The sequence below is a fragment of the Gymnodraco acuticeps genome, unplaced genomic scaffold (genome assembly GCF_902827175.1).
Source record: "Gymnodraco acuticeps unplaced genomic scaffold, fGymAcu1.1, whole genome shotgun sequence".
Classification (NCBI taxonomy): domain Eukaryota; kingdom Metazoa; phylum Chordata; class Actinopteri; order Perciformes; family Bathydraconidae; genus Gymnodraco; species Gymnodraco acuticeps.
Window position 1 is genome coordinate 698,855 of NW_022991033.1, and position 16,295 is coordinate 715,149.

General features: G+C 40.0%; 1 protein-coding gene across 5 annotated transcripts in view; it reads left to right on the forward strand.

Moving 5' to 3' along the window:
* The first annotated feature begins 4,325 nt into the window (after nt 1-4,325).
* Nucleotides 4,326-16,295, forward strand: part of LOC117559716 (arf-GAP with coiled-coil, ANK repeat and PH domain-containing protein 2-like) — a 47,607-nt gene continuing 35,637 nt past the window's right edge. For all 5 annotated transcript variants that reach the window (XM_034236395.1, XM_034236400.1, XM_034236396.1 and 2 more), the window contains exon 1: nt 4,326-4,706. In XM_034236395.1, coding sequence (XP_034092286.1) covers nt 4,654-4,706 — 53 coding nt within the window. In that variant the 5' untranslated portion in view covers nt 4,326-4,653. The remainder of the gene's footprint in view (nt 4,707-16,295) is intronic.

Consider the following 16,295-nt stretch of genomic DNA (forward strand, 5'->3'; position numbering starts at 1 on the left):
CTTTTACTCCACTACATTTATTTAATACCTTTAGTTACTTTGCAGATTTGGATTAATGACGTGAAATATAAAACAAAACTTAAATAACACTTTAGTTAAACCTGGAGTAAATACACAAGCTACCCTGCAGTATACAAAGTAATTAGAACTAGCTGCACCTTTACTAGCTTTGATAACACTTTAATGCATCATTATTTGTATTAAAACATATAATATGGAGTGGCGCAGTGGATTAGTGCGTTGGTGTTCGGATCAGGGCAGCACGTTCAAACCCCACTGCAGTCAGCATGTCGTTGTGTCCCTGGGCAAGACACTTCACCCCAAATTTCTCCTGTGGTGATTGCCCACACACAGTATTGAGTATGTAAGTCGCTTTGGATAAAAGCGTCCAACAAGAAACATGTAATGCAATATTTATGATTCTGAAATGGACCAATCTGAATAATGACTACTTTTACTTTTGGTACTTTACTTATATTTTAGGCTAATATTGTTGTACTTCTACTTGAGTAAGGATTTGATTGCAATACTTTCATTTTATAACAGAGTATTCCTACACTTTGTAAGTTCTACTTTTACTGAAGTATAAGATCCGAGTACTTCTTCCACGCGACATAAGAACTCCTCTAAAACCACCAGTGGGCACTGTTACACAACATATATGTAATTCCCGTTGGATTTCCAGTAATTATTCCAGGATGAAACTGTGGACTATGTTCCTGCAAGGATTCTCCTTGACGGTTTACAGTTTTCATTTAATCACAAAACAATGTAGGCCTAAGTGGTCGAGAAATTAGGATAAAATGTCAAATGTTTGTGATATGATTGTGGAGTAAAGGCTACAGAGAACCACGGCGGAGTAGAAATCAGGAGGTTGTCCTGAAGAGTCAACTCACACAAAGATCGTATAGAAAAACACTGAGGCATCACTAGTTTCGGAGGATAGACGCATTAAAGGGGCTCATAATATTGCTGTCATACTACATAACTAAATTAATATGCTCAGGGGTCTTAAAAAGTATTCAAAGTTGATAAATCAATTTAGAGAAAATTAAGGCTTTAAAAAGTATTAAAAAGTATTAAACGACATTTTCCAAGGTATTATATTTTGTAGCTTGTTTTCAATAAGTATTGTCCAAAGAGGTTGTATTCTAAAGCAGTAATCGGGCAGTTCGATGTGTGTAATAGAGATGTGTGTAGAGGTGTGTGTGTGGTTGATTGATTGATTGATTGAAAAGTTTATTAACAGCTTGTATATTGGGTACAGTACAGTACAGCTCAAAACATACAATTGTTAAGGGGATGCAGACCAGAGAAAGACTTTCGTCTTGTTTACATCAGGGTCCCCCATTTCCAATTCATCATATCATTTAAGACATATAAGACATATTTGACATACAGATGGCTTATTTACAATTTACATACAGGTGGTTTTTTACATACAGATTGCTTATTTACAATTTGCATTTTAGATTTCGTTCTAATACATCCTAACCGGACATTTAAGACATACCAAGTCTACAGATATACAGTTAGTAACAGAGTCTAAAATGCGAGTATATATACATAGATGGGGGGGGGGGGAAGCTGTCCATTGAACGACAGGTTGAGATGTGTACCATTACCGGGGCCAGTTTTGCAATGCTCTCCCCCGAAGGTGCTCTTTAAGAGAGGTTTTGAAGGTAAGTATAGTTTTACTTTCCTTTACAGTTGTGGGAAGAGCGTTCCACCTTGATGTGGCATAATTGCGAAACGTGTATCCACGCGACATGTAGCAGCGTAGCAGCCTGCAGTCACTCGCTGTTCTGATGAAGGTAAACACAGCGAAGGCGGTGCGTAAAAATGAACATCTTTACCCGCTGGTGCTGCACTTCTCAGAGGCGGAGTATACGTCCCGCTGCCTCCTGATGCTGCAGCCATTTCATGAAGTGAAGGAGGTTTTCCTTCTATAATACAGCTTCGGGCAGCAGATACCGTGAGAGTCCCGGACATGAATTCATAGATCAAGGCAGACATGGTTTACTCTCCTGTTTTGCCAATCCGGTGCTTAAACAAATAAGCTAGCTCTACACCCCTGGCCGACATGTCCTTAAAATGAAGTCCGAGTTTGAAATATATCTCAAATAATGTATGCACTGCCATTTCCCCATAAACATAACAGTCTGCAATCAAACGGTTGTCTCCTGTGCGCTCCTCTTCCTACTTGGCGCACCGGTAACTTTCTCGTGCGCTCGAGAGGCTGATAGGCTACCAGGCTGAGCCGCCGAATCCCTCGGAACATCATAAAAGCCATTTTCAACGGGTTTCTAGTGAAAGATTAACTAGGCTACTGGATGAAATAATATGACTGGTATAGGTGCGAACATTATTGAAAACATTATGATAAAATATTTGTATAGGCCTATATTTATAATTCTGCAAATATTACGATAAATTCACAGCTATTTCGCGGCCAGGCAGTAACACCTACGCGGCCCGGTATCGGTCCGCGGACCGGGGGTTGGGAACCCCTGTTCTAAAGTTTGCCTGAATGTAATCATTGCGTATGACTCTTTGTAGTTTATTTATGGCATCCCGTTGGATTTGACGTCATCTGAACAGGACATCGCGCGCTCACTGCTTGATAGCGCGCGAAGGTCCGTTTACGCCGGTTGTTAAACAACATCGTTAAGGGGAAATGCAAGTTTGCGTCCAAATGGTTGGAAGATAAGGAGGAAGGACAATCAATAGCCTACTAAATGTGCTTGTGTCACCAATGTAACCGGTTAAAACTCAAAGTGGCGATGAGGTCTTAAAATGTAGCCTATGGAAAGGGTCTTAAAAAGGCCTTAAAAGGTAGGCTATTACATTTGACTTCAGGATTGATGCTACAAAGAACATAAATCCAATCCTTCTTCTGGGTTATCTCCTAATAATCTATCTCCTGTTATTTGGATTTATTATCTTTTCTTTAAAATGACACCCTATGTTCATTTCCAAACTGATGCTTCAAAATCTACCTGAACGTGTGTTTTTGTCCTTAAAAATTGACATATTTCCTGCAAATAGATAAAGAAGCTTCACTTACGCAGTAGGCCTATCAATTTTCCTATAAAACTATTTATGTCACTGACAGCAGTTTCTACATTATCTTGTTAGCCTTAGAGAAGGTAAAACAAATATAGTAAGTATGGAAATATTAGACTCAGCTTCTAAAATAAATATTAGCTTGTAAATCCCTACCATGTGTAGATCAGAACTTTGTTTCTCTACAACAGTAAAATGCGACTTGATGCAACAATCTTATCTGGAAATGTTACATATATAATTATAGTTATATCCACACATTAAGACAACTTTTCTGCACAATTATTCATTGTACTTTTTATAGCCTACTTCAAGTACATTCAGCTGATAATACGTTTGTACTTTAACTTAAGTACGATGTTGAATGCAGGACTTACTTGTAATTAATTTTGATAATAATGTATTCTTACTTTTACTCAGAGGTGGGAGAAGCACTCAGATAATTTACTTGAGTGTACGAATACCCTGTTACAAGTAAAAGTCCTGCATTCAAAATGTTACTCAAGTAAAAGAAAAGTATTAGCATCAACATATACTCAAAGTACCAAAAGTAAAAGTACTTATTATGCAAATAGGTCAATTTCAGGGTAATGTATATATTATATGTATTGATTTAAATTATTGATGCATTAAAGTGTTATCAATTACTTTGTATGCTGCAGGGTAGCTTCGGAATTTGAATCCAGGTGTAACTAAAGTTTTATTGAAGTGTTGATTATATTTCATATTATTATTACAAATCTGTAAAGTAACTAAAGGTATACAAATAAATATAGTGGAGTTAAAGTACACGATTTACCTCGGAGTTGTAGTGGAGTAGAAGTGCAAAGTAACATAACATAGGGCGGCTGTGGCTCAGTGGATAGAGTGCTGGACTTCTAATCAGGGGTTACCAAGTTCGAGTCCCACTGCAATCGGCATGCATGTCCCTTGGCAAGACACTTCACCCCAAATTGCTCCTGTGGGGATTGTCCACAGTCGGCTACTGAATAAGTCGCTTTGGATAAAAGCGTCTAACAAATGATAACATTTAAAGTAGGCGTACAAGTATCTCAAAATTGTACAACTTGAGTAAAGTGCCCACCTCTGCTTTTACTCCAGTAAAGCAGCTGAATACTTCTTTCACCATTGATCACTCATCAATCATTCTCTCTGTTAATGTTTGCTGTAAATCCCAATAAACAACAAACCCTTGCAACCTGCAACACATGCTCTGGGCAGTGATGCATCTTGTCTCAGTATAGACGATCTGTGTGAGTCAGTAGTATCTGCGTTGAAAAAAAGCTGCTCTCCCACACTGGCTGCTATGACCTAGCTACCGGAGGACACTTTCTGCTCTCAGGACTGACCGCTGCGTCTCAAATAGTTTGTTGTAGCGTTTTTTTTGGCAACCATTCCTTCACATACAGTCGTTTATGGTTGCATTGCTGCGACTTTTTAATCGTAGCTGCTAGCCTCTGGGGCTAGCAGAGCAGTGACAGAGAGGAACCAGCTGGTCAGGAGTACAGTAACGTTAGCAACAAGCTAATTAGCCTGGATTACTGTCTTTAATCACAGAGAGTGTGCGTGTTTACTCACTGCGGCAAAATGAAGATAACTGTGGAATTCGAGGAATGTCTGAAAGACTCCCCACGGTTCAGGTGAGTGCTGACAACCAGGCTTTAGTTCCTGTTATTTATTTATTTTCCTACAGGAAAAGTATTCAGTTAGCTTCCTGCTAGCTGCAGCTAATCACCAGTAACTAGCCTGCTGTTTGATGGCTGCCACTTTTCTATTTCTGTCTGTTAAGAAAGCTGGGGCCAGCCGGGGAGCATGGGGTAGGAAACCACACATAAACTCTCTGACCGGGGTGCAAGCACATAGGAGCAGTGGCAAGCTGTCCTGGTTTATGTTTTCTGTAAATGAATTATGTAAGGATAGGAATGAATATTAAAAATGAATGCTGGAAGTGACAGTCTGTGCCAGTAGCCTTAATTTGCCATTGTTTAAAATGCCATGCATACAGTATGGGACTGTGCCAGAACCACTCAGACTTTAATGTTGTATTGTTTGCAGCAAATCACACTGTATCACACTTTCTTATTCAACTGGAAATACATTTACTCTGGGCAGCTTGTATTGGCAGGACAGGATTTTGAATAGCAACTTACATTTATGTACACATGTCACATATTGTCAAGTCAGGTGTTTCTTTGATGAATCAATGAATTGTTTGGGCCATGATAGAAAAGATTGTCCATCAAAGTCTCACACATGTTAACATAATCCGTATATCATATTCCAACACTTCGAAACTATACTGTATAAAAGGATTTTGGAGGGTGGTATATATTCGAAATCATTTAACAAGTCTAAATCCTATAGCTTTTTGTTTTTTTAAAGTGAAAACTTCACAATTATTAGGTAAAATACTGCAAAAAATGAACAAGTTAATGGTCTCATTTATAAGGTGAACCCAGCCATTTTAGCATTAAAGCATGATGTGAGTGATATACACAGTGGATGAAAATGAAAGCATAAAGTCACAGACTGTGCCAGTACTCATCATTTGCCACTCTTTAAAGCCTACAGTAAAACACTTTTGACTTTATAATCATAGTTTATTTATATAGCCCAACATGTTGCATTTGTCTCAGTGGACTTAATTTTTTTGTAAAGTATCTCTTCTGCAGTTTTCTCCGGTGGTGGGCGTTGGTGTGATTTATTCCTGGCAACATCGGCGCTTCTGACACCATCTCTCGCACTTTTCTTCAATTTGTCGAGTTTAAAAGCGGTGTAAAATAGGATGTTTGCTCTCAACTTCCTCCCCACTCACTTTGCGTTTTCCAGAGATTTGAGAAAGCGCCTCCTTCCTCCCTCCGCTCCCTCGGCTGTTGATGCAACATCCTCTCTCTCAAAACCAGGAACAGATGTTAACATTCAGAGGTTTGAATAAAGGGAAACTTCCCAGTCAGCCGTGTTGCTCGGCCTGAATAATACTCTAGTGACATTCTCCCCTCAGAAGACTGCTTCGACATGACGATCTCAGTCATTATTATACATTTATACATGTATATTCAGTGTATTTTTTTATTTATTTGACCTTTATTTGACCAGAATAGGTCTCATTGAGATTAAACATCTCTTTTTGAAGAGAGTCCTGGCCCCAGAATGGTAACAGCACAGTTTTACAGTTACAGACAATTAAAAAAAACACACAATCACAACACAGTCATACACCAAGTTTAGCCAAAGCATTTACAGACACAGCGGCCTGCTTCAAGGTCAGTTAAAGTTGCTAGTAAAAAGTGTGGTATTTATTTCTAGTATTAGCATCATCTTTATAGTATTGGCATCATCATCATCATCCTCCTCCTCCTCCTCCTCTTACATAATCACTTTGCTGGATTCCTGATAACAGGACGAGTCACTGCAGATTGTTTAAAGTTTAAAGTTAAACAAAAATAAAGCTGTGATGTGGAGGATACATTGTCAGTCTGAAACTGAGACCTTTAACCGATACAAATGAGTCCTTAGTTCATACCCTTTCATAATAGGCTTCAGACGATACTTCCTTTTTGAAAATCAATCGTTTTTTAACAAGACTTGAACCCCGATTGTTTGCATATTTAGGAAGGCAACAATGGCCAACTCTAAAATCTGTTGCACCTTTTATTATTCTTATTCATTTTTTCAGCAGGTTTTGTAATGAACTAAATGAATAAAGACAACTTTTTGAAAAGTGTATGTGCAGAAAGACACCGATATTAAAGATTGTTTTAAAACATTTAGAGCTGAAACATTAAGGTCACTATTCTTGAGTTGATTGAATTCATAATTGACAATTTTGTTAAACAATTAATTTCTTAAGTCATTTTTCAAGCAAATATTTTACATGTTGGCTCCAGTTTCCAGAGTGTTTGATTTCTCAGTCTTGTGTAGTGAACTGCACATCTTTGGGTTTGACAGGGAACTGGCTGGAAGCTTTTAGTTGGTAACGTTTAGTTTCTCTTACAGCCTTGGTATACAGTAGCTCATCTTTTGTCTGCAAATTGTATTCCGTCATCCTCCAGTTTCCTACTCGTAAAATGTTTCCTGCTCTGTTGGATGAGGTCCAAACGTTCCCGCTCCAGAGTGGAGTCTGTCTTAGTTTAGTTTCTTAGGCTTGTGTTCAATTTGTACAAATGAAATAACCACATTAAAAGTCATAATTACCAATCGGTCAGTACTTGTGAAATTGTGACCAACAAAAGCAATCGTAGGCCTCTTAAGCAAAAAGAACAAGTATATATCAGAGTTACTATGTCTGACTCTAGCCTCCAAATATAGGTTATTTTGCGCAAATATGGTTCAGCAAACCACACTTGCTTCAGTACAGCATTCTAACTCAGTTTAAACTACATATCAAGTTACATGAGAGAGAAACCTGTCATCTGATTCAGACTTGGGAACATGCTCTGCCTTTAATGATAACATACATTGGACTTGTGCACCACTTACAAATCTAAATGAAGGATCTCCAATCTTTTATCATGTTGGTGTGATGGGAAGCCACTACCCATAATCCTCTGCAACCTGGAGTCTTTATCTAAGCTTTGAGTGCCCTTTGTCCTTTACCAGAATCATCTGCCAACGTCTCCTGTAGCTCCTGTCAGGTTGGGACCGATCAGAGATTTTCACCGCACCGTTTTCAACCTTGACCACCGTTGTTTCGCACTTATTTTTCCATCCCCCACTTGTTATGTTTGGCCGGAGACGAGGACATAAGGGGAGAGAATGGATGAAAACACGGAGCAGCTCTCACTCGCTCAACATCTGTTTCCATTTTGGTGTTTGCTTTTAAATGTGTGCCAGGGAATATGGAGCCCCCAAATGTGGAGAGGGTTGTTTTCAAGTAGTAATTTGGCACACCCCACTTTTCTTTTGTTGTTGTTGCTCTCATCCTCATTTAAGTTGGGAAGCTGTCTTTAGTGATAAACCACGCTTTCAGCCCGGAGGAGAGATGCACTCGTGAAACACATCATGTCTTTTTGGCAGTAAACCCTGCTAGCCTACTTTCCACTTGAGAGTTAGACTCTTTCCTGGCTCCTCTTCAACTATGAGAGTAGAACATTCCCTCCAGAGGCCATGGCTTTCTCCTCACATGTGTAGGGATACATATTTTACATTTTTAATATGCCTCTCTTTCTTGCAAGATCCAAAAAGAGGCAAAACATGTATTGAGTTAGCAGTATGTTGTTTGTATTTTAAGAACAACAATTGTTGATCAAATCTTGGGCTATATATTGATATTAAATGGATAATATGATATAAAACTAGATATCGTCTTACATTTTGGATACGGTTATATTAAGTGTTGTCTTTGCTTGGCTTTAAAGGATGCTTCACAGTAAGTGATGTCATTTTCTGAATTGAACACTGTTCTATTCTTTGCCTTAGCCCGCTTAGTCATTCAATTCACATGACATTTAAATATTGTATGAAAGAAGCAATGATCAACTCCACATTATCGTCACAATTAGATTTTCTTAATAGAGCTGAAATGTTTCAATATTTGATTCACAATGAGCCCACAAAAGTAAGCACCACACCAAGACATTTAAAAAGAAACTTCATAAGAATAAGACTAATGTTTTGATACGTAATACTAGACAAGAAGTACCCAGAAGTGAGCTCATTTCTGCAATTAGCAGCAGCTTCTCTCCCTGTCTTCACTAGCTCCTTAATCATGATGACATGAGAGCTCGCCCCCGATTGGTTTAGCTGATTCTGAGCTCAGCAGAGAGCCATGGTGTGACGTCATTGGTCCAACAGCCCCGGTTGCAGTTGCCCTTAAAGTCTCTGACGGCAGCTGTAGAGACTGATCTCTGGTGGTCTCTCTGATACAGAACCCAGAGTCTGACGAGGGCGATCGTACCACCATACTCCCCGATTAGTTTCACAGGGGAACAAAGGCTCGTTGGCATGTTGATTTGTTGCCGTTTGTTTTTTTATTGGTTATTAATAAACAAAATTGACAGCTAATAAAGCTCTCGCTGTGTCGGCACAGACAGTTTCCTTATTCAAACCACTTTAAAAGTGGTAATGTTCACCTTTACAGTCTTTCACCAAAGATTTTCACCAACCTCTGACATTTTAACCCAAACAATAAATGACTTAATTGAGAAAAAGGTTGCCCGACAATGCGAATAACAGTTAGTTGCCCCCCCAGTTTATTGCTGTCAAAGGTTGTTACTCCTGTTATTGACTATCACTCCTCAGTGTTACAGTATATTAGGTCAATGCTGTAGTTATGACTGTCGCTTCCTTCCTAGAGCTTATGTAATACCTAGCAGGGCGGAGGATGAGCAGTGAACTCAAGATAGGCCTAAATGTTTTCTCATTACACGTAGACTTTCCCAAGAGCCTGTGTAACTGTTTATCTTTAGGTAATGACCTCATCTTGTTGATGTTGTTGTTGAATCTTCTGCGTCTAATGGAGGGTTTTTATCACAGTGGGACCCCCCCCCCCCCTCCATATCATCACCACTGCTCCGCTCTCTAACAATTACAGGATCTACGTCACAGCACTGAAGCTCACCCCATTCTTCACTTTTCCATCCACACTAACAGAAGTGTTGAATAGTTGACCACCAACACTACTGTCATTTCAGTAGAGTGGAAACAACTTAGTTCAGTCATGAGAGACATACATGACAATTAAACCCATTTGTTATATTTTTTACACATTAAAACATTGTTAAAGGCATAAGCTCCAGAGAAATGAAGAGTTGAAATAACACCACTGGACACTAAGCAGTAGCTAGCTGTGGAAATGTGGCATATAATTAGAAAACATCAAAGGAAAGTTGTTATGAGGGGCTTTTCAACTGTCAGACATATCTAAATAGGATTAGTTATACTCATTTAGAAGTAAGCCTGCTTTGAGCTAACTGAAGTTTAAAGCTGTGTTATGTAGGGAAAAAGAAATATGGCATTAGTCAATGTTGACATCCAATTACTTTATTAAGCACCGGGGCAGTACATGTATTTTGACAGTTATCCTCATTATGGGTTAATGTGTTAATTATTATCTAGATTAATTAATGTATACGTTTAGACAAAAGAAGGAAAAGGCAGTTATTGAACCATGGAAGCAGAGTTTCAGTCAAACCAGCCAACCCTGTTGAACATCTGCATCAGGACCTTTATATATACAGTCTATGATCAGGACATATCCATTGGAGGATAGGAAAATATGTGAAGAGCAGATGGTGTTGGAGTGTCAGCTTATGTCTTTGAAGTGCTGAGGTCTGTACCGCAGTCTCTTGTGTTGGCAGCGTGAGTGACAAACCTGTTCAAGTGGGTTCGAGTGCACACAGCCTCAGAGCCAGAGAGAGGCACGCTTTGTTTTGGTTCATGGCCACTGAATCACTGCGAAAGAATTAGGTGTCTCCGTGGAGGGAGAGTTGCTCAGCAAGGTTCCAAGGCTTTGTTTGTCAATCAATCAATCAATCAATGTTTATTTATATAGCCCAATATCACAAATGTTACATTTGTCTCAGTGGACTTTACAGTTTGTACAAAATATCAGTATGACAATATGACACCCTCTGTCCTTAGACCCTCACATCGTACAAGGAAAAACTTCCGAAGAAAACCCACAGTTTAAAGGGAAAAATGGGAGAAACCTCAGGGAGAGCAACAGAGGAGGGATCCCTCTCCCAGGACGGACAGACGTGCAATAGATGCCGTGTGTAAATTGAAAAGATAATACATTTGCAACATAGGCAGTCTTTGTTTTTAATGTTGCCTGGATCTTTGGCAGTATAAGAACTTTAGTCACCCACTACTAAAATAGCACAGTGTTTTGTAGATGTTTACTCAGGGTATATCCAATAAAAGACACGTACAGATTTAGTGGATTCCTGGGAAACCCTGTGTGTGTTGGCGCCTTGTCTACCCGCCACAATTTAAGGTAGTATTGTGGACTCAAACAGTGACTATAAAATGTTCTTTTTTGGTTTATGATTTTAATTAAAATCATATTGTATTTAATCACGCTTTTTATAGCTTCTCAAATCTACTTCTTTTCAATGTTTTGTATAATTGAATAGGCTTATTTTTTGTTTTGGACTCCCACAATTGAACAATGTCACATTTTTAACAGTTTTTACAACATGTAAACTATGTAAACCTCCAAAGCTGATAAGAAACTTAAGCTGCCATCATCATGTGGAAAGCTTTCGATGGGCTTCACAGTCACACGGGTGATAACCTAAATGAGGAAGCATGATAAGGTGTGGGTATACTGTCATATTACTCATTTAAAACAGCTTTTAACATTGCATTTTAATCGTATTTACCATATAATCCAAAACTGTCTTCTCTTCTGGACATAAATACACCGTGGATGTCTTTTAGTGGATACCCTGGATTAGAGTTGCTTTGCGTGATATTTGTCCACTCGGAGAGAAACAGGAGCAAACATTCCCTCAGTGATGCTGAATCGGCCTCTTTCTCACTGATGTGGTCAACATGCAGCCTTTTTTCCTTCCTCCTTTCATGAACTGTAGTCTCCTTTTACCACACGTCTGTCTTTATTTAGCCCCAGCTTCACCCTCACACCCAAACGGCACTTAGGACGTCTCAGTTCCCTTTTTCATATGGTTACATTTAGTGAAAAAGCTAGTTAAAGATTGACAAGATAAAGAGATGTGGGGCATAATAAGATCTGTCTTTACTGAATGAATAACACCATACAGTGTAGTCATAGCAAGTACTATTAAGGCTGCTCACCTAACACTAATGGCGCGTTTCCACTGCAGGCCTCGCTCGGCCTCGCTCGGTTTGGTTAGGCCTTATTAGGCCCGGCTCATTTTAATGCTGCGTTTCCATTACAGTTTAGGAACTGGGGCAGTTACTATAGTAACGCAGTGTAGGCGGAGCCGTGACGTCATCTTCAATGAGAGCCCCAGAAAAACAACACAGCCGTTAGCTCTTAGCACTCAGAGCTCACAGCTCTTCATATCTGTTCAGAAACTTGACAAAAGTTAAACAAGTACAAACCACAGACTGCCTGTGTCATGGCGAATACAGTCGCTGGTTTATTTATGTCTGTATAGGCCGTTGTTGTGAGTGTGGACGGTCGGAGCATTTATAACGTTAGCTTAGCCAAGCTACATTTAGAAAACACGCATTTTAAAAGGGTTTTTCGCCTGCCGTCTGTCTGCAGACTTGTCAAAGCATTAATTCATGGTTTTTACTAACCGGTATCAGTATGTTGTTACTTCGGCATCATTTTGAAACGTGTATTACAATTAATTCACGGTCAAATATGTTCATCTTGTTGTAGTTGTAGCCGCCTTGCCAGCGATTCTCTCTCTAGTTTAGCATACTCAGCCCGACTCAGCCTGGTTGTTCCTGGCCCTAGAACCACGATTAATGCCCCTTTCACACCAACGCGTTTTCAGCTCCGGCTCGGAGCTGGAGCCTGAAAAGTACCGGTTTTTCCTGTTCACACCGCAGAGGCGCCGCCTCTTAGCTCCGGAATCCGGTTCACTTCCAGCTCCAAAAAATTGTCGGTCTAGAGGCAAGAGCTTCGGAGCTAAGAGGCGGCGTCGCTTACGTCTCTCTTACGTCGAGGCGGGGGCAGGGGCAGATTCGTCGTTGATGCTGAAGACCACAAAGAAGTCTTGCATTTCGCATGTGATGTTTGTAAAGTTCCAAGTAAAGTCGTCCCTTGTAAAGTCGTCCGATGACTTCCATGTCGTTTCGTAAGAGGATAACCAAAGCGAACAGCGCTTCAATACAATCGGCCATTGTTGTTGTTGTCGATGTGAGGGATTTCCGCGGTTTGGATTTTATGAAGCAGGCACGTAAACGGTGACGTCATGACGCAGCAGCAGCAGCTCTGGGCGGTGTGAACAGAGCGGGAGCAGAAAAGGGAAACCGGAGCTGAACCAGAAAAGCTCCCGCTCGGAGCTAGAAAGGGGAAAGCGCTGGTGTGAAAGCCGCATGAGTCGGGCCAGAAAAAAGGTGAAAAAGTAGCCCCGGGCCAAAACTAGGCCAAGTGGAAACGCAACCAAAAACGGGCCCCGCACGGCTCGGCACGGTTAAAGCGAGCTACCCGCTGCAGTGGAAACGCGCCATAGGTGTTCTAGTTATTTCATATAAGTAGTTTGACTGTACATTCATTAGGAGAGCGGGCTAGAAATGAGTTAATGACTTGGAGTTTAAAGCTAAAATGTACATGTTTGCGTGGGGCAGTACAAACTGACACATTTAAACAGCTTATCCTATGAAGTAATGTCAATAAATGAAATGCATAGAACAAACCCTTGGAATGAAGGGAGCCCCGCACGGCACATTTGATCTGTTGTCTGCTTTACTTCAATACGATGAGATGTTAGACTGATTACATCTGCTGCTTTTTAGTTTGAGCACACCACGCGTCAGATGTTTGGTAAAACTGTCTTTGCACTGAGAGGGTAATACCTGCATCGTGCTTATCACCAGTCCACTTTATCACTCAATGTGTGCTGGAGAGATTATTGACGCCATAATGCAATGTTGAGACAACGCCACTGTTTTCATAGAGAAGGGTGTCTCAACCTTCTAAGAAAAGAAACCCCCCTCTGTTTAGTCTTTGACTTATTTAGTACTAGGTTTGGAAAAGATATGATAGCTAAATGAATCTTGTAGTTTTGGAGGGCTTTCAGACTTAAAGATAATAGAGTATGAAGATACTTTCTCATGCTCCTTAGCAGACTCCTACCTTTTTTCATTAGTCCATGCTTTTTCAAATCTATTTATTTGTCTTTACGCTTAACATTAGATCTGTTTGAACTATTCAATTGAACATTTTTCAGTTTCACAGACATTTAAAGACATTGTACCTTGACATTTTAGAAACTAGGGTGAACATTTTCACTATTTTACTACCTTTTATCGACCAAACAATGAAAATATTCGGGAGAGGACTCGATAATGAACAGTCATTGATTACGTTTAATACATGAATTACTGTTAATATTGGCTTCTCAAAGAAATGCAGACATGTGATTTAAATCATCTTTGAGTCAAAGCATTCACCTTAGATGTTATGCCCTGATTTACTTTATTCAAAGTCATTGTTTTTGTTTATAAACCTTAGCAGCAGATACGATAACGGGGCTCTTTGATAGTTCAAACTTCAAGATACAGCTGCTTGTTATCCGTGTACTTTGGTCTTCATGTGTCTGTCGATTCACTGCACAATGCTACAAGCCCACAGAAATGATTTGGCCCTCTTTGGGGCTAAACTGAAACTAACTACTCAGCTGGACAGAGGCTAGCTTTGAAAAGATTGTTAGTTTGCAGTCAGTTTATTAATATTAGTTGAATTCCCAGGCTGAAGACCACTGGTGTTTCACTGCAGTCCTTCGCGTGTGTCTTCTTTAAATGTCTTTTTGTTGTATACGAACGCCATGTTTTCTAGAAGTCACCACATACTTTCCAACTAAGGAGAGCCGTGTGTGTTAGAATTAGAAGTGTGTATCTCTCAATCTCTCTCACTCTTTTTCTGCTGCTCATTATCCAGACTCAGACTGGACTTGCTCCAAGGTCAGAGCTGTGAGGCAATGGCCCAGATTTTCTATTCGCCGGCGCCCCTCCCTTTTATTATCCTCTGTCAGCGCTTTCACAAGTTCACCCTGCAAGCTCAAGTTACGAGATTAGAAAGAACCAGTCATGTTCTCGTGGTTGCATCGAAAGCCAGAGAGCGACTGACAGACAATCGAGTTGGTTTTCCAAGTATGATTTTTTTTAAACCATTAGTATTTCAGGGAAAGGGTGTGTCTGACTTTGTTCATGAGTCATGACTATGCCGCCTTCAGTCACTCAGTTTTACACATTCACATCTGAGAGCTTCTCTTTAAAGGTGCCCTCCTGTTCGCCTCTGAGCAGCTACACCTGAACACATGAGGTCAAAGTCTTTCATAAAGGACATAGGTGTTGTTGAAAGAATGAAGAGTAACCCAAGATTTAAAAACACAGACCTGCCTGACATGTATTCAGAACTTGGTAATAACTTTACAATAGATGTTGATAGATTAGTAAACGTGTTATTGAGGTGGCCTTTGTGTGGGAAGAGAATCGGAGTCATTTCCCCCCAAATCTTCCAGTAATGACTAATCTGGGACTTGCTGCTCTCTGAAAGCCTAAGCCCTTTCCTCTGGCTGCTGCCTGCAACATGCCTAGTGTGTGAGTATAGAAAAATATAAGAAGAGCTCAACACTCGTCTTCCAAAAAAGTCAGACACCAGAGGCCATCAGCAGCCAAAGTCATTATCTGGGTTATTCATAAAAGAAATGAACTTTGCCTGAAGCATCTCTCAAAAGCAAACGGGGCTTTTAAAATGAGCTTTTGACCAGGATTAATGTCTGTGTGAAAGGGACAAGCTCTTTATTGCTTTTGCCCCTGTTTGCCCTACTGGTGTACTTAAGTCCTTCTATCCACTATGTTTTGGGTTAACAAAATGTCACTGCACCGATGCTCGGTGACACTGTTCCCATGTTGCAAGCTGTGCTAGTAGACTAAGTTTAATGAATTGGTAGAGAAGATGTATAGAAACTTGATTGAACTGATGCAAGTTTATGGTCTTGAAGTATATGTTTGAATGTATTGCGGACAAAAGGTGAGTACATTATTTATGACATACAGTTCATCCTTTTAGCAGTATAAGTTTAGTGGCCAGTACTACTTATTTTTCTGGGTTGATGCATGATTAAAGAAATATATACGTATATCACAAAGCACACCAACACAATGCGTTAGATTAAGTATATATAAGTATCATTATTAAAGCAGATTGTATACAGTAGATACAGTAATGGTATTCTGCACATGTACACAGGAAACCTTGATTGTGCATCACTTGCCAAAAGCGCTCAGTCGCCTCGTTCCCCTGACAGCGAGCAGATGTTGGCAGCTGTCAGAGTGACGCCACATGGAAGAACAAACAGCTTGAGGGGGTTTGGGGAATGCCACCCGCTGCCACTGCACGTGTCACTCTTAATCCCTTGGCTCTATACTGACACACACACGTTCACAGTCCTATATGACATGTAGAAAAAGATACATGTACATCCACAGGGCAAGAGATCTGGACAATCAGTTTTACGATAAATTAACAAAAAGGCACAGAATGCTCCAGCTACACCTGTCAATGTTTACTACTCCGGTGTTGCCATTTTGGAATGTGAACTTAACTTTTAGCTTTTTTTATTATT